Source organism: Coregonus lavaretus, assembly GCF_964263955.1.
Source record: "Coregonus lavaretus genome assembly, chromosome: 5".
Taxonomy (NCBI): Eukaryota; Metazoa; Chordata; class Actinopteri; order Salmoniformes; family Salmonidae; genus Coregonus; species Coregonus lavaretus.
In genome coordinates, this window is record NC_139992.1 from 60,825,274 (window position 1) to 60,845,175 (window position 19,902).

The 19,902-nt window shown below is 41.1% G+C and overlaps 1 protein-coding gene across 1 annotated transcript in view; it reads left to right on the forward strand.

Moving 5' to 3' along the window:
- The window catches only part of LOC311129058 (inactive dipeptidyl peptidase 10-like), a gene marked incomplete at both ends in the record, with an annotated part of 359,569 nt that overhangs the window by 307,774 nt on the left and 31,893 nt on the right, over positions 1-19,902 (forward strand). The window contains one exon of the mRNA XM_084161324.1: positions 12,844-12,964. Within this exon, the coding sequence (XP_084017450.1) occupies positions 12,844-12,964 (121 nt within the window). The remainder of the gene's footprint in view (positions 1-12,843; positions 12,965-19,902) is intronic.

Genomic DNA, 19,902 nt, shown 5'->3' on the forward strand with positions numbered 1-19,902 from the left:
ACACTTGAAACCCTACCACTTTAAGGAATACCTGGGATAGTATAAAAGTAATCCTTCTACCCCCCCCTCAAAAAATTACATAACTTTTTTTTTTTTTAATGGTTGGCCCACTGGCTATCATAAGGTGAATGCACCAATTTATAAGTCGCTCTGGATAAGAGCGTCTGCTAAATGACTTAAATGTAAATGTAATGTAAATGTAACGGGTTACTCAAGTAACCTTAAGTTCTCTTTTAGACTCATCCATCAGAGGCCCCAAACGAAGGGACATATGAGCAGAGCAGGTGGTAGCTCTCCTGTCAAGCCCAACTCCGTCCAAACAGATGGGAAAACGCAAAAATTGATCCAAACTTAACCCCTTAAACGGATTGGAATTGGCCCATATGGAAAAAGCTAAATTGAAATGTTTCTTACAGAAGAAATATGGAAATGCATAACCTTGGTAGCAATTAAAAGGGAACCGTTTGGAGATTATGGGATAATTATTAGACTAAAGGTGAGGACACAACAGTTCACCTTTTTATTTAACTAGGCAAGTCAGTTAAGAACAAATTCTTATTTACAATGACGGCCTACACCGACCAAACTCAGATGACACTGGGCCAATTGTGCGCCGGCCTTTGGGACTTCCAATCACGGCCGGTTGTGATACAGCCTAGAATCCAACCAGGGGGTCTGTAGTGACGCCTCAAGCACTGAGATGCAGTGCCTTAGACCGCTGCACCACTCGGGAGCCCTGACACAAGATTGAATCAAAACATTATACTGTTGATTGTATGTGCATTTTACATTTACTGTACTTTTCACCGCATTGGTTGATAACGAAATCTGAAAATACTCTGGATACATTCAGTTACATAAGAATATTCTTGGATAATTTGGGGTAGGGTGCAACATAAGACAATACAATGACAAGGGTCTCTGTTGTATCCAGGCGTCTTCCCAAGGGCACAGAACTACATTGCTATGAGCAAAAGAGGCGACTCCTCGGGCACGCCACAGGTCTAACTGGTGTTTCCAAGTGGCCACACACCTCTCCAAAGTGTGCACAGTTCTTAAGCAATTTCAATGCACTTTTACGACTCAAACAAGAGTCTTCAACTATAAGGCGCTTTTTTTTTTAGGTCTCCTAACTGTGCCATTGAGGAACTAGAGCAAGCACACTTTTACTTGTTTTGTGTGGAATTTTGGTTCATATATATTGGAGTCAGATGCGTGGTCCGCTGCAAATTCTCTTCACAATACAAACTCATTCTGTTCAGGACAACCCAGGGTATAACGCCATGTCATCTTGTAACTAACTGTACATCAAACATAGTGATCATAAACTTTGACACTATATATTACATTAGTTTTATGATATAGAAATGTTAAGTGCACATTTGGATGTTTAGCTTGTTTGTATGACATCAAAGTGGTATTTATTATAATCCTCAACGTCTCATCTTTCAAAAATCAAATCAAATCCAATTTTATTTGTCACATGCGCCGAATACAACAGGTGTAGTCATTACCGTGAAATGCTTACTTATGAGCCCTTAACCAACAATGCAGATTTGTAAAAAATTAAGTAAGAAACCTTTGCTAAATAAATTAACGGATAATCGAGTCCTCTTAATTTACAGCATTTCCATTTCCATTTCCATTTTATTTCCCTTACTCAGACAAAAACAATTGCAAAGGTTGCCCAATTAGAGGGATGGGGTCAACTTCTTGTCGCGCGTGGTGCTCAACTTCAGAACAGCTGTCAGTCAAAACCCATACAGAGTTGTGAAGTAGAGACCCTGAGCTCTGACTTCATGTATAGGATGTTACTATACAGCCACTGCGTTCCAATTTAGGTGCTTATCAGTGTCCAAATCTGCCATTTTCAACCCATATACGGGTATGCATTTAAAGGCCTACAGATGGAATCCGCAGTAGTGGGAAACAGCGCCACTGTCCTCCCCATGGCCATTGTTATTGTATTTGTTTTGTTGACAAGTAGTGGTCACTGGGGAAGCGTTGCGCATCAAGAAAAAAAAGCAGTACATATGCTGCTGTTCAATCACTTGTCCAATGATGTCATTGTTTGCAGTAACTTCTTTGTTGTTGTAATATCGCAAACGGATGTGACAGTTTCACCATTAAGGATTCCAGCTTTAAATGGATACTTTTGGATTTTGGCAACGAAGCACTTTATCTACTTCCCCAGAGTCAGATGAACTCATGGATACCATTTTTATATATCTGCGTCCAGTATGAAGGAAGGTAGAGGTAGTTTCACGAGCCAATGTTAACTAGCATTAGCACAATGACTAAGTTAGTGCAAGTTAGCAATTGTGGCACGCAAGATAGAAACCTCCTTCCGACTGAACGCAGAGACATAAATATGGTATCCACGAGTTCATCTGACTCTGGGGAAGTAGATAAAGGGCCTCATTGCCAAAATCCCAAACTATCCCTTTAAGGAGGCCCCCCTTTCCTAGGAAAAAGGGGAGCATGGGTGGAAACCAAAATTGCCTGGATCCCGTCCAGGAAAGTGGTGCCTCCTTAAAAGGATAGTTTGGGATTTTGGCAATGAGGCCCTTTATCTACTTCCCCAGAGTCAGATGAACTTTTTTATGGCTCTGACACCAGGCACAAGGTAGGGTTTGATACCTATCGAGAAGAGACCCAGGCAAGCTGCTGGCAAAAGCAAAATGATAGTGCAAGAGGCGCACATATGTGACTCATTTGAGGAAACTAGGGGTATGTCACTACTTCACAGGAAAGCCATTTGAACATAAACTTTTTTGGCAGAAATGCCATCTGGAACATGCAAACTTTCATGTGCCTTAATAACAAACGTGTATGACATCTGTAAATACAAATAAAATGGTTAAATTACGAGCATAATTGGTTTAGCCACAGAAAAAGACAGGAACCTTCCCGCTAGCCATGATTGACTGTGATAATGGGTGGGTTGGACATGCCGAGAGACGAGTTCCGATTGGTCTGCCATGTAGCACGCTTCTATCTATAACATGAGCTGGTCAGTATGTGTAGGTAATCCTTTCTAATGACTTTTTTGAAAGATATCACGTAGTAGAACTGCAAAGGTGTTGCTCTCCACTTTCTGGAGGACCGAGTTTTGAAATCAGTGGAATGCATGGTGGAATTAGAGTATGATAGCTAAGGAGATCAAGAAAAGAAAACACACAGAACACCTGTCTCCGGATTACATCTTCAAACTAAGGCACCCATGGCATCCGTGACAGAGAGGGAGAAACGTCCATCCATGTACAGTGGCTTGCAAAAGTATACACCCCCTTGGCATTTTTCCTATTTTGTTGCCTTACAACCTGGAATTAAAATGGATTTTTGAGGGGTTTGTATCATTTGATTTACACAACATGCCTACCACTTTGAAGATGTAAAATATTTTTTTTTGTGAAACAAACAAGAAATAAGACAAAAAAACAGAAAACTTGTGCATAACTATTCACCCCTGGTCATCCCTACTGCCTCTGATCTGGCAGACTCACTAAACACAAATGCTTGGTTTGTAAATTAATTCTGAGTGTTGGAGTGTCCCCCTGGCTATTGATAAATAAATACAAATCTAAAATGGTGCCATCTGGTTTGCTTAATATAAGGAATTAGAAATGATTTATACATTTACTTTTTCTTTTGATACTTAAGTATATTTAAAACCAAATACTTTTAGACTTTTACTCAAATAGTAGTTTACTGGGTGACTTTCACTTTTACTTGAGTAATTATCTATTAAGGTATCTTTACTTTTACTCAAGGATGACAAATGGGTACTTTTTCCACCAATGATGACAAAGCAAAAACAGGTTTTTAGACATTTTTGCAAATGTATCATTTAAAAACCCCGGAAATATCACATTTACATAAGTATTCAGACCCTTTACTCAGTACTTTGTCGAAGCACTTTTGACAGCGGTTACAGCCTCGAGTCTTCTTGGTATGATGCTACAAGCTTAGCATACCTGTATTTGGGGAGTTTCTCCCATTCTTCTCTTCAGATCCTCTCAAGCTCTGTCAGGTTGGATGGGGAACGTCGCTGCACAGCTATTTTCAGGTGTCTCCAGAGATGTTAGATCGTGTTCAAGTCCGGGCTCTGGCTTGGCCACTCAAGGACATTCAGAGACTTGTCCCGAAGCCACTCCTGCGTTGTCTTGGCTGTGTGCTTAGGGTCATCCCAGTCTGAGGTCCTGAGCGCTCTGGAGCAGGTTTTAATCAAGGATCTCTCTGTACTTTGCTCCATTCATCTTTCCCTCGATCCTGACTAGTCTCCCAGTCCCTGCCGCTGAAAAACATCCCCACAGCATGATGCTGCCACCACCATGCTTCACCGTAGGGATGGTGCCAGCTTTCCTCCAGACGTGACGCTTGGTATTCATACCAAAGAGTTCAATCTTGGTTTCGTCAGACCAGATAATCTTGTTTCTCATGGTTTGAGAGTCTTTAGGTGCCTTTTGGTAAACTCCAAGCGGGCTGTCATGTGCCTTTTACTGAGGAGTGGCTTCTGTCTGGCCACTCTAACATAAAAGGCCTGATTGGTAAATGCTGCAGAGATGGTTGTCCTTCTGGAAGGTTCTCCCATCACCACAGAGGAACTCTGGAGCTCTGTCAGAGTGACCATCAGGTTCTTGGTCACCTCCCTGACCAAGGCCCTTCTCCCCCGATTGCTCAGTTTGGCCGGGCGGCCAGCGGCAGGAAGAGTCTTGGTGGTTCCAAACTTCTTCAATTTAAGAATGATGGAGGCCACTGTGTTCTTGGGGACCTTCAATGCTGCAGAAATGTTTTGGTACCATTCCCCAGATCTGTGCCTCGACACAATTCTGTCTCGGAGCGCTACGGACAATTCCTTCGACCTGATGGCTTGGTTTTTGCTCTGACATGCACTGTCAACTGTGGGACCTTATATAGACAGGTGTGCCTTTCCAAATCATGTCCAATCAATTGAATTTACCACAGGTGGACTCCAATCAAGTTGTAGAATCATCTCAAGGATGATCAATGGAAACAGGATGCATCTGAGCTCAATTTCTAGTATCATAGCAAAGGGTCAGAATGTTTATGTAAATAAGGTATTTCTGTTTATATATATATATATATATACAGTGAGGGAAAAAAGTATTTGATCCCCTGCTGATTTTGTACGTTTGCCCACTGACAAAGACATGATCCGTCTATAATTTTAATGGTAGGTTTATTTGAACAGTGAGAGACAGCATAACAACAAAAAAATCCAGAAAAACGCATGTCAAAAATGTTATAAATTGATTTGCATTTTAATGAGGGAAATAAGTATTTGACCCCTCTGCAAAACATGACTTAGTACTTGGTGGCAAAACCCTTGTTGGCAATCACAGAGGTCAGACATTTATTGTAGTTGGTCACCAGGTTTGCACACATCTCAGGAGGGATTTTGTCCCACTCCTCTTTGCAGATCTTCTCCAAGTCATTAAGGTTTCAAGGCTGACGTTTGGCAACTCAAACCTTCAGCTCCCTCCACAGATTTTATATGGGATTAAGGTCTGGAGACTGGCTAGGCCACTCCAGGACCTTAATGTGCTTCTTCTTGAGCCACTTCTTTGTTGCCTTGGATGTGTGTTTTGGGTCATTGTCATGCTGGAATACCCATCCACGATCCATTTTCAATGCCCTGGCTGAGGGAAGGAGGTTCTCACCCAAGATTTGACGGTATATAGCCCCGTCCATCGTCCCTTTGATGCGGTGAAGATGTCCTGTCCCCTTAGCAGAAAAACACCCCCAAAGCATAATGTTTCCACATCCATGTTTGATGGTGGGGATGGTGTTCTTGGGGTCATAGGCAGCATTCCTCCTCCTCCAAACACGGCGAGTTGAGTTGATGCCAAAGAGCTCCATTTTGGTCTTATCTGACCACAACACTTTCACACAGTTCTCCTCTGAATCATTCAGCTGTTCATTGGCAAACTTCAGACGGCCCTGTATATGTGCTTTTTTTGAGCAGGGGGACCTTGCGGGCGCTGCAGGATTTCAGTCCTTCACGGCGTAGTGTGTTACCAATTGTTTTCTTGGTGACTATGGTCCGAGCTGCCTTGAGATCCTTGACAAGATCCTCCCATGTAGTTCTGGGCTGATTCCTCACCGTTCTCATGATCATTGCAACTCCACGAGGTGAGATCTTGCATGGAGCCCCAGGCCGAGGGAGTTTGACAGTTCTTTTGTGTTTCTTCCATTTGCGAATAATCGCACCAACTGTTGTCACCTTCTCACCAAGCTGCTTGGCGATGGTCTTGTAGCCCATTCCAGCCTTGTGTAGGTCTACAGTCTTGTCCCTGACATCCTTGGAGAGCTCTTTGGTCTTGGCCATGGTGGAGGGTTTGGAATCTGATTGATTGATTGCTTCTGTGGACAGGTGTCTTTTATACAGGTAACAAACTGAGATTAGGAGCACTCCCTTTAAGAGTGTGCTCCTAATCTCAGCTCGTTACCTGTATAAAAGACACCTGGGAGCCAGAAATTTTTCTGATTGAGAGGGGGTCAAATACTTATTTCCCTCATTCAAATGCAAATCAATTTATAACATTTTTGACATGCGTGTTTCTGGATTTTTTTGTTGTTATTCTGTCTCTCACTGTTCAAATAAACCTACCATTAAAATTATAGACTGATCATTTCTTTGTTAGTGGGCAAACGTACAAAGTCAGCAGGGGATCAAATACTTTTTTCCCTCACTGTATATATATATACATTTGCAAACCTGTGTTCGCTTTGTCATTATGGAGTATTGTGTGTGTTGATTGCAGTGGCGGCTCCTGAAAAAATTCTCAGGAGGGGCAATTTTTCTGATGATTTAGGTGACCTACACACATTTAAAAAAAGATATGTCCAGCAACAACATGAAGACAGGGGCAGCATATAAGTCAATACCAGAAGCATTTATTGACTGATCTGGGGAGATGGATTCCAGTTTCTGTGACAGATTATAAATAATCTCTGATGCCTTTGTTATATTAGCTTTTGGTTGAATGTACTGTCATAGTAAATATATAATGTTATAGCTTGGTCTGACTAAAATCTTGTGCATGACCCATTTTGTGTTGGGCGTTTGTTTTCAATCAATGCTGTTCCTATCCTATAACAATGGACAAAAGAGTCCTATCTTGTCAGCCTTGTCAGCAGGTGGCCAAGGACAACACCCACGCCATAGGTCTCTCAGTTCTTCCAACTCACGAGTTCTTGCTCTGAGGACACACACACACACACATCATCACTGATAACACACACACACACACACATCATCACTGTTAAACACACTCACACACACACACACACAAAAATCCCCTCTCTTTAGGCTGAACATTTGAAGACAGAGAACCCGACTCAGAGCCAATGCAACAGTGGAGGGGACCTCGCCCAACTCATCAGGACCAATCAGAAGATCAGAACTACTAGATTCAACCTACATCATTTATTGTATAAAATGTCTGCACACAATGTTTTCGGGGCTCTCTTCAGATAGCTCCCTAAGAGTTTGACGAACGAGTCCGTGCACGCGATTCCAGATATCTTTACCTCTGAATAAACTGCCTTTATTATACCATATCCACCCTGTCCAAAGTCTCTACTTGGTCTCAGTTCTCCAGTAAACTTGTGATTATCAACAGTACACAACGGTAACAAACAATTGGGGGAACTCACGGGGCAGATAGTAAGGTCGCAGTGACACAGAAACAGTTCAATGTCGGGGGTACAGAGTCGCTCTCTTACCAGGATCGATTTTCCCTGTGACTGTCAGATCGCGGTCCGCTCTGACCAGGGTGAAGCCGGCCGGCTCCACTTCTCTGTCCGGGACTCTGTCATCCAGCCAAGTCTCCCAGCTGTATTGGATTCCGCTGCCAGCAGCGTTTTCATTATTTAGTCCGTTCGTAGCGGGTATGTACACGATCAACAAGATCAGTCCAAAACCCACCACTGGAAATCCATGGTTGGCAGAATGTTTGTAAACTAAGTGTACAAATTAAAAACATAAAATAACGCCACTAAGTGTACAAATTAAAAACATAAGATAATGCCACACTGCAGGTCGCAACAGAGACGCTGCTAGCCGCTATTTTCTTAGTTACGTTCATGGTTACGTCACGTATGACGAAAGCGCGTAAGTGCAAGCCCACAGACACCCATAGAGATTGTATTGAAAGCTTTGAAATTTGAAAAAAATAGATTTTACATGACAGGCTATGAGAGACTTCTGGGCGATTTTCAACCTGACTGAAATCGCCCCAAAAACGGGCGGGGCCATTTGAAGCACGACTTTAGCCTGATTTGACATTTAGTGGCAGTCAGATCAGATTAGAACACTGATAACTACTGTTGCCGTGATATAATTGATTAGAAAAAAAATCCCTTCCTTTTCCCGTTTGGCAGTGCGTCGCCCATATCGCCCTATTGAACAGGCCGTCCCTGGTTGATTGATGAAGAAGAAAAAAATATTCATCCATTTTAGAGTAAGGCTGTAACATAACAAAAAAAAAAAGTAAAGGTGTCTGAATACTTTCCGAATGCACTGTGTATGGAGACCCCCCTATCCCGGCTTAGACAGGGCTTAGACTCTTATGGGTTATAAAGTCCTGTTATATTAAATGAAGTGCCCTTTTAAATAGACCACATGGAAAATTCAATAAATCTGATTTTCAATATAAATAAAGACTTCCTAAAGTGCCACAATTCAGCATTTTGACATGTCCCTCCATGTCCCTCATTTAAGGGTCAAGCCTGTTACGTGAACTGAACTCTTGTTTTAATATGGGTGAAACTATTCCATAAAAAAATATGTTTTATAAAGAAACATTGAACATCTAATTGTCAAATATGTTACCCATAGATAGACAGGCTAGAATTACATTCAATTGCCCTTCCCTGTTGCACATAACAAGCTTCCATTCCCCCGTCCCACGGGGATATATGTGCGATTTAAGAAGAAATCATCAACCCTTTTACTTTCTTTGCCACCTCTTGAGCCTATACAGTGGGGATAACAAGTATTTGATACACTGCCGATTTTGCAGGTTTTCCTACTTACAAAGCATGTAGAGGTCTGTCATTTTTATCATAGGTACACTTCAACTATGAGAGACGGAATCTAAAACAAAAATCCAGAAAATCACATTGTATGATTTTTAAGTAATTAATTAGCATTTTATTGCATGACATAAGTATTTGATCACCTACCAACCAGTAAGAATTCCGGCACTCACAGACCTGTTAGTTTTTCTTTAAGAAGCCCTCCAGTTCTCCACTCATTACCTGTATTAACTGCACCTGTTTGAACTTGTTACCTGTATAAAAGACACCTGTACACACACTCAATCAAACAGACTCCAACCTCTCCACAATGACCAAGACCAGAGAGCTGTGTAAGGACATCAGGGATACAATTGTAGACCTGCACAAGGCTGGGATGGGCTACAGGACAATAGGCAAGCAGCTTGGAGAGAAGGCAACAATTGTTGCCGCAATTATTAGAAAATGGAAGAAGTTCAAGATGACGGTCAATCACCCTCGGTCTGGGGCTACATGCAAGATCTCACCTCGTGGGGCATCAATTATCATGAGGAAGGTGAGGGATCAGCCCAGAACTACACAGCAGGACCTGGTCAATGACCTGAAGGGAGCTGGGACCACAGTCTCAAAGAAAACCATTAGTAACACACTACGCCGTCATGGATTAAAATCCTGCAGCGCACGCAAGGTCCCCCTGCTCAAGCCAGCGCATGTCCAGGCCCATCTGGATGATCCAGAGGAGGAATGGGAGAAGGTCATGTGGTCTGATGAGACAATAATAGAGCTTTTTGGTCTAAACTCCACTCGCCGTGTTTGGAGGAAGAAGAAGGATGAGTACAACCCCAAGAACACCATCCCAACCGTGAAGCATGGAGGTGGAAACATCATTCTTTGGGGATGCTTTTCTGCAAAGGGGACAGGACGACTGCACCGTATTGAGGGGAGGATGGATGGGGCCATGTATCGCGAGATCTTAGCCAACAACCTCCTTCCCTCAGTAAGACCATTGAAGATGGGTCGTGGCTGGGTCTTCCAGCATGACAACGACCCGAAACACACAGCCAGGGCAACTAAGGAGTGAGAAGCATCTCAAGGTCCTGGAGTGGCCTAGCCAGTCTCCAGACCTGAACCCAATAGAAAATCTTTGGAGGGAGCTGAAAGTCTGTATTGCCCAGCGACAGCCCTGAAACCTGAAGGATCTGGAGAATGTCTGTATGGAGGAGTGGGCCAAAATCCCTGCTGCAGTGTGTGAAAACCTGGTCAAGACCTACAGGAAATGTATGATCTCTGTAATTGCAAACAAAGGTTTCTGTACCAAATATTAAGTTCTGCTTTTCTGATATATCAAATACTTATGTCATGCAATAAAATGCAAATTAATTACTTAAAAATCATACAATGTGATTTTCTGGATTTTTGTTTTAGATTCCGTCTCTCACAGTTGAAGTGTACCTATGATAAAAATTACAGACCTCTACATGCTTTGTAAGTAGGAAAACCTGCAAAATCGGCAGTGTATCAAATACGTGTTCTCCCCACTGTATATGCTATGCCTGGATAAAATAAAATAGAGAGGGCCATGAAGAATAGACTAGTAAACCCTTATATCCACAGAAAGCTGAAGAGTTGTAGAATACAGTGGACTGGTCCAAATACATCAGCAAAATATATATTTTTCTATACAAATCTTGGGTATAAAATAAAAAAGTATGTAAATTATTCATGTGAATGAATAAGGCTTTTTACCCTTTGAATCCCCTCCATATTGTTTCAAACAGAGGGTTCATGACATGATGGATTATTTGTCTGATATGGTTCAAATGTATTATGAACTTATGCGTAAATGTTAAGTACTGTTGTTCCATGATATTCATGGTATTCATCCATGATATTCATAGAGTTGGTAGTTTAGTCAGGATGACCTGGAGCTTCATTTGGTATAAACTGTGTCGACATCAGACAAACACATGCATATTTATTGAAAATCTACTCATTGAAATGTTGCTTACAGGAGGCCTGGGGGGTGATATCGAGTCCTACAGCAACAATGTTTTACTGAACCCCCTGTTAATGATGAAAAGAAAGATAATGTGAAAGTCAGTCTTTCGGGGATTGACATCTAATGAGCCAATGAAAAGTGAGCATGAGAAGGCGTAGGTCCGCCTACACAATCCTGGGTATAACACACCGCTAGCCATCCACTGTAGAGACGTATAATGCATTCATCTTAATATCACAGTCATAGTAAGTACATTTCTCCTCAATAAAGTAGCTATCAGCGAGGTCAGAGCTAGTAAGGGCGGGAAAAAAGTCAAGTGCAAGTGTTTTTTTTTTGGTGTTGCGAGGTGGTTCGCGGTGTGGTGCTGTGGGATTATTTAAGATACTCTTTGAAGAGGTAGGGTTTTAGATATTTTTGGAATATGGGCAGGGACTATGCTGTCCTCACTTCAGGGGGAAGCTGGTTCCACCATTGGGGTGCCAGGACAGAGAAGAGCTTGGACTGGGCTGAGTGGGAGCTAGACCTACACTCTGACATATAGTAAAGAAATGTAATAATAATAATAAAAACAGTCTAGTGCCCGATCTCGAGTACTATAATTTTTTCATTATTTAATTAAGCAGAAGAGAGGCACTTACTATAGTCTTTTTTTTAACCTCTTGAGATGAGAAAATATGTTTTTTATGAAGTTGAGCATGTGGTCTTGGTGACAGAATGTTAAGATTTGGTGAAATCAAAAGTATATTTTTTACTCACTTTAAATTATATTACTGGCCTGGTGGCCCAAAAAATCATACTGATACTCGGTTCGTATACAGAACTGACACAATAGGTTTGTGTGGGTCAACAACAGCATCCTTGAAGTGAAGCGTTTTGCTGCTGGGTTGACCTGTCAAAACAAACTCAAGCCCAAAACAAAAAGTAATCCATATAGAAATGTTACGATAGCACTTCCTCGTAACCAAACCTGTCATAACCAAATTTCCTAACAGATGCCTCATAGTTTCAAACACACTCCTCTCCTACACCACTGTGGTACTGAAAATCCTACCCCATTTAAGGACAGGTAGTGTCAGCCTTTAGTGAAGCAGATGGTACATTGATGTGGAAACTGTTCAAACGGTTCAAGTCATTGCTGTTAAAAGCAGCTTTTTTCGCAGAATCCTATACCACACACACACTTCTGAAGCGATTTAGGCAAAGTTTCCTTTGCTTAATGCCTTTGATATAACAGCAGGGCCTGCAGAGCTTGAGACGGGGTCAGCTCAGCTCCGTGACCGAGTAACGACATAACAGTGCTTTATGTAAGTCTGGCTGATGCAGACAGCTGGCTGGCTTGGAAACGTTGAATGGTTTTGGGAAAAGAAAGTCATCTGAGGCTGAGGAGTTGGGTGCTCATTTTAACACAGCTCTATGTAACACGGGTCATTTAGGTTGATGGAATCAGACATTAGGTTTCTGGTGTTTCTCTGGACAGGGGGGATTCCAGGCCACAAAAACCATATCCATTCAGGGAATGAGACCTGAATAAGACTTGAATGGAAAATGTGTTATTATTTCCCCCTTTTCATGAATTTCAATATATCTGCTAAATTGAGTGGGTTGAAAGGGATTTTACCGTAGGCCTTGTATTTGTGTTTGGATATATTGTACATTACCAAAACAGAATTATTGTAAAATGCTGATGTTTCATTGAGTTTCACAGTGCAGGCCAGTAGAGGTCATACCAAAGTGAAATGTTTAATGTGATATGTCAGTAATGACTTTCCTGATCTCATTGTGTGTCCTTGTGCCCACAGATCTACATATTTGAGAACAATATTTACTACCAATCAGATGTGAAGAGCAACTCCCTCAGACTGACATCGTCTGGAAAGGAAGGGGTCATTTTCAATGGGATCGCTGACTGGCTGTACGAGGGTAGGTGGGTCGTTCCACGAATTGAGTACATTTTAAGCCCCTTTGATATTTGAAGTAGAAATTGTGCATTCAGCATTTTGGCATGTCCCTCTGTGCACCCTCTGTGACTTCTAAGAAGATTTTAACCCACTTAACCCCAAAATGTATAAACGTTTGTTTCTGAAGATTATTATTTATTTATTGTGAATAGTGATTCATTTACGTCGGTCTCATGTTTTAAGGTCAACCCTGTTAGTGAACTCTCGTTTTAATACGGTGAAACTATACTATTTTTTATTTATTTTTATACAGTGCCTTCAGAAAGTATTCACACCACTTTACTTTTTCCACATTTTGTTGTGTTACAGCCTGAATTTAAAATGGATTAAATTAAGATTGTGTGTCACTGGCCTACACACAATGCCCCAAAATGTCAAAGTGGAATTATGTTTTTCAATTTTTTTTCAAATACATTAAAAGTGAAAAGCTGAAATGTCTTGAGTCAATATGTATTCAACCCCTTTGTTATGGCAAGCCTAAAAATGTGCTTAACAAGTCACATAATGTTGCATGGACTCACTCTGTGTGCAATAATAGTGTTTAACATGATTTTTGAATGACTACCTCATCTCTGTACCCCACACATACAATTATCTGTAAGGTCCCTCAGTCGAGCAGTGAATTTCAAACACAGATTCAACCACAAAGACAAGGGAGGTTTTCCAATGCCTCGTAAAGAAGGGCACCTATTGGTAGATGGGTAAAAAAAAAAAAAACGGTCATTGAATATCCCTTTGAGCATGGTGAAGTTATTTATTATACTTTGGATTGTGTATCAATACACCAGTCACTACAAAGATACAGGTGTTCTTCCTAACTCAGTTGCTGGAGAGGAAGGACACCGCTCAGATATTGAGGTGACTTTAAAACCAGTTACAGAGTTTAATGGCTGTGATAGGAGAAAACTCAGGATGGATCTACAACATTGTAGTTACTCCACAATACTAACCTAATTGACAAAGTGAAAAGAAGGAAGTACAGAATAAAAAATATTCCTAAACATGCATCCTGTTTGCAACAGGGCACTAAAGTAATACTGCAACAAATGTGGCAAAGAAATTAACTTTTTGTCCTGAATAAAAAGTGTTATGTTTGGGGCAAATCCAATACAACACATTACTGAGTACCACTCTCCATATTTTAAAGCATAGTGGTGGCTGCGTCATGTTATGGGTATGCTTGTAATCGTTAAATACTGGGGAGATTTTCAGGATAAAAATTTACGGAATGGAGCTAAGCACGGGCAAAATCATAGAAGAAAACCTGGTTCAGTCTGGTTTCTCCCAGACACTGGGAGATGAATTCACCTTTCAGCAGCACAATAACCTAAAACATAAGGCCAAATCTACACTGACGTTGCTTACCAAGAAGACAGTGAATGTTCCTGAGTGGCCGAGTTACAGTTTTTACTTAAATATACTAAATTTATGGCAAGCCCTAAAAATGGTTGTCTAGCAATGATCAACAACCAATTAGACAGCTCTTGAAGATTTTTGAAAAGAGTAATGGGAAAATGTTGCACAATCAAGTAGTGGAAAGCTCTTAGAGACTTACCCAGAAAGACTCACAGCTGTAATCGCTGCCAAAGGTGCTTCTACAAAGTATTTACTCAGAGGTGTGAATACTTAGTAAATGTGATATTTCTGTATTTCATTTTCAAAGAATTTGCAAAATTTTCTAAAAACATATTTCACTTTGTTATTATGAGGTATTGTGTGTAAATGGATGAGATAAAAAATATGTATTTTTAATACATTTTGAATTCAGGTTGTAACACAACAAAATGTGGAATAAGTCAAGGGGTATGCATACTTTCTGAAGGCACTGTAACAGTAAACTCATAGTGTAAAAGCAGGTGAGCTGGTTCTACTCTTTTTGGCCATTTACTGATGTTTTGTTATGGAAAACTGAGCACGTTGAGCATTTTTTGTGAAGCTTGCATTCATTTGCCTCTCCCTGTTGCACACAACAAGCTTCCATTCCCTCTGTCACAAGGGGATTTATGGCTAATTTAAGATGAAAACTTAACCCTGTTACGGTCAACCCTGTTACTAAAGCCCAGAACCACAGTTGCTTTTCACAACAGAAGCCACCCCACTGGTTGTGTTGTGAGAGAAAATAATAGAGTTTGAATGAAAATAGCTGCTGGGCTGGCCTTGGAAAGGTGTGTCTTTGTGCTAAATCCTGCCCACTTGAACAACCTTCATTGTGCCTCGCTGTGGGAGTCAGTGGAGTGCGAGGAAGTGGAAAGTCTCTATCTGCTACTACTGCCACCAGACTCAAACACAGCAGACACATACAACACACACTGACAAGTGATAAAGTCACAAATAAATGGACTGTTCAGGTCAGTGTGCCTTTATAATCAAGTTAGTCTGCTAGCTACTTGCTATTTAACAAGTGGATTTAACTTCTGTAGGAAAACAGCCCTAATGTTGGAAACAAACATAATTATGTCGTCATCCAGAGTCATATTTATTTATTTTTCAAGCTATAGCGCACAATATTTTACATACAGTAGATTTTTAAAGGACCAAAGAGTTTAGTCTGCTTCGTGTTTTCATTTTTGCCATGGAAAAAATATTGCGGTACTGGTATCGTCATTGCCCTATTGTCAGTGTGTGTTGGCTGTGTCTGCTGTGTTTGAGTCTGGTGGCAGTAGTAGCAGATAGAGACGCTTCCTCTCACTCCACTGGCTCCCAGAGGGAGGCACAATGAAGGTCGTTAGAGTGGGCGGGATTTAGCGCAAAAACACACCTTTCCTCAAGGCCATCCCAGCAGCTATGGCTGTTTTCATTTAAACTACATTTTGTTTGTGAAAAGCAACTGCAAATCCAGGCTTTACTAGCACTTTATTGGCACTTACTATAAGTTCAATATGTGCTCTTTATGACAGAATGTTAAAATAAGGTGACATTAATCAATAAATAAATTGTTACACTCCCCAAAATGTACTCTATTTGTGGAACGACCCAGATATTAGCAATCACTTAAATAGACTGTAAGACTGAAGTAATTTTAGAAATGTGGCAGGTGTTCACCAAAGTTGCCATCACTGTCACAATTCCTATGGAGAAAATGTAGAAATGTTGCAATATGATTAGTATTAGTATGGAATATTTGTGACAGTTTATTTAAAAGTGTGGGCAGGAGATTTTGCTAACACCTACATGCAACACAGTGGAGGCTGCTGAGGGGCGAACAGCTCATAATAATGGCATGAACGGCGCAAATGGAATGGCATCAAACACCTGGAAACCATGAGTTTGATGTATTTGATACCATTCCACTGATTCCACTCCAGTCATTACCACGACCCCGTTCTCCCCAATTTAAGTGCCACCAACCTCCTGTGATGAAATACAACATCTAACATTTGAAAACTCTGGTATCATAAAAGCACATAGTATTAATATGGAATTGTTGTGACTGTTTATTTAGAAGTGTGGGTGGAAAGGCTTGCTTACACCTACTCATGTAACACAACGTCAAACATTTGCGAACACTAGTTTCATGGAAACATTATTATCATGATACCTTGTGTAATGTTCTCCATAGCTACAGTATTGCCAATATAAGTTAATGTATACTGAAAAATATATAAATGCAACATGGAACAATTTCAAAGATTTTACTGAGTTACAGTTCATAGAAGGAAATAAGTCAATTGAAATAAATAAATTAGGCCCTAAATTATGGATTTCACATGACTGGGCAGGGGCCCACCCACTTGGGAGCCAGGCCCAGCCAATCAGAATTAGTTTTTCCCCACCAATGGGCTTTATTACAGACAGAAATACTCCTCAGTTTCATCAGCTGTCCGGGTGGCTGGTCTCAGACGATCCCGCAGGTGAAGAAGCCGGATGTGGAGGTCCTGGGCTGGCGTGGTTACACGTGGTCTGCGGTTGTGAGGCCGGTTGGATGTACTGCCAAATTCTCTAAAACGACGTTGGAGGCGGCTTATGGTAGAGGAACATTCAATTCTCTGACAACAGCTCTGGTGGAAATTCCTGCAGTCAGCATGCCAATTGCACATTCCCTCAAAACTTGAGACATCTGTGGCATTGTGTTGTGGGATAAAACTGCACATTTTAGAGTGGCCTTTTATTGTCCCCAGCACAAGATACACCTGTGTAATGATCATGCTGTTTAATCAGCTTCTTGATATGCCACACCTGTCAGGTGGATGGATTATCTTGGCAAAGGAGAAATGCACACTAACTGGGATGGAAACAAATTTGTGCACATAATTTGAGAGAAATAAGCTTTTTGTGCGTATGGAAAATGTCCTGGATCTTTTATTTCAGCTTATGAAACATGGGATCAACACTTTACATGTTGCATTAACATTTCTGTTCAGTATACATGATTTTCATGGTAATATGACAGTCTCTATGACAACCTGTCATTCCTTAGTTTGTCTACTTTGAACTTTGTGACAATGTGAAATAACATGTTAATGTCTCTCCCGCTTTCTCTCAGTCTCTCTCTCTCTCTCTTTCTCTCTCTCTCTCTCTCTCTCTCTCTCTCTCTCTCTCTCTCTCTCTCTCTCTCTCTCTCTCTCTCTCTCTCTCTCTCTCTCTCTCTCTGTGCGAGCATCTATTTTGAGATGCAAATGACTCCTAATCAGACCTAATTAACATCTCAATTGTTTGACATTACATTGCTACAGACCGTTAAGTACTGTTAACTGCACTCGAACATCATGCTTGAGTTGTCGTAATACTTTAGTGCTCTCTATATTTTTTACGCACACTATCGGCATATGGCCTTCTCATATGGAACAGTACAGATGGAAACTTCAGAAAAAATTATAATATCAACTATTATCTCAAGGTGTTTTCACCCTACATTTCCATATGCAGCATTTTCCGTGAATGAGGGAACGTTACCTTTACATTTAAACTGTGCTATAATCTGGATCTTACGCAATACTTCTGTGATACGGATTTAGTCCAGCCCTAACACTACCATATGGCCATTTTGTTGGAGAATACAGTGCCTTCTGAAAGTATTCACACCCCTTGACTTTGTCTGCATTTTGTTCTGTTACAGCCTGAATTTAAAATGGATTAAACTGAGATTTTGTTACACACAATGCCCCATAATGTTAAAGTGGAATTATGTTTTTCAGAATGTTCACTAATTAATTAAAAGTGAAAAGCTGAAATGTCTTGAGTCAGTAAGTATTCAACCCCTTTGTTATGGCAAGCCTAAATAAGTTCACTAGCAAAAATGTGCTTAACAAGTCACATAATAAATTGCATGAACTCTGTATGCAATAATAGTGCTTAACATGATTTTTGAATGACTACCTCATCTCTGTACCGCACACATACAATTATCTGTAAGGTCCCTCAGTCGAGCAGTGAATTTCAAACACAGATTCAACCACAAAGACCAGGGAGGTTTTCCAATTCCTTGCAAAGAAGGGCACCTACAGTGGGGGAAAAAAGTATTTAGTCAGCCACCAATTGTGCAAGTTCTCCCACTTAAAAAGATGAGAGAGGCCTGTAATTTTCATCATAGGTACACGTCAACTATGACAGACAAATTGAGAGAAAAAAATCCAGAAAATCACATTGTAGGATTTTTTATGAATTTATTTGCAAATTATGGTGGAAAATAAGTATTTGGTCACCTACAAACAAGCAAGATTTCTGGCTCTCACAGACCTGTAACTTCTTATTTAAGAGGCTCCTCTGTCCTCCACTCGTTACCTGTATTAATGGCACCTGTTTGAACTTGTTATCAGTATAAAAGACACCTGTCCACAACCTCAAACAGTCACACTCCAAACTCCACTATGGCCAAGACCAAAGAGCTGTCAAAGGACACCAGAAACAAAATTGTAGACCTGCACCAGGCTGGGAAGACTGAATCTGCAATAGGTAAGCAGCTTGGTTTGAAGAAATCAAATGTGGGAGCAATTATTAGGAAATTGAAGACATACAAGACCACTGATATTCTCCCTCGATCTGGGGCTCCACGCAAGATCTCACCCCGTGGGGTCAAAATGGTCACAAGAACGGTGAGCAAAAATCCCAGAACCACACGGGGGGACCTAGTGAATGACCTGCAGAGAGCTGGGACCAAAGTAACAAAGCCTACCATCAGTAACACACTACGCCGCCAGGGACTCAAATCCTGCAGTGCCAGACGTGTCCCCCTGCTTAAGCCAGTACATGTCCAGGCCCGTCTGAAGTTTGCTAGAGTGCATTTGGATGATCCAGAAGAGGATTGGGAGAATGTCATATGGTCAGATGAAACCAAAATAGAACTTTCTGGTAAAAACTCAACTCGTCGTGTTTGGAGGACAAAGAATGATGAGTTGCATCCAAAGAACACCATACCTACTGTGAAGCATGGGGGTGGAAACATCATGCTTTGGGGCAGTTTTTCTGCAAAGGGACCAGGACGACTGATCCGTGTAAAGGAAAGAATGAATGGGGACATGTATCGTGAGATTTTGAGTGAAAACCTCCTTCCATCAGCAAGGGCATTGAAGATGAAACGTGGCTGGGTCTTTCAGCATGACAATGATCCCAAACACACCGCCCGGGCAACGAAGGAGTGGCTTCGTAAGAAGCATTTCAAGGTCCTGGAGTGGCTAGCCAGTCTCCAGATCTCGACCCCATAGAAAATCTTTGGAGGGAGTTGAAAGTCTGTGTTGCCCAGCGACAGCCCCAAAACATCACTGCTCTAGAGGAGATCTGCATGGAGGAATGGGCCAAAATACCAGCAACAGTGTGTGAAAACCTTGGGAAGACTTACAGAAAACGTTTGACCTGTGTCATTGACAACAAAGGGTATATAACAAAGTATTGAGAAACTTTTGTTATTGACCAAATACTTATTTTCCACCATAATTTGCAAATAAATTCATTAAAAGTCCTACA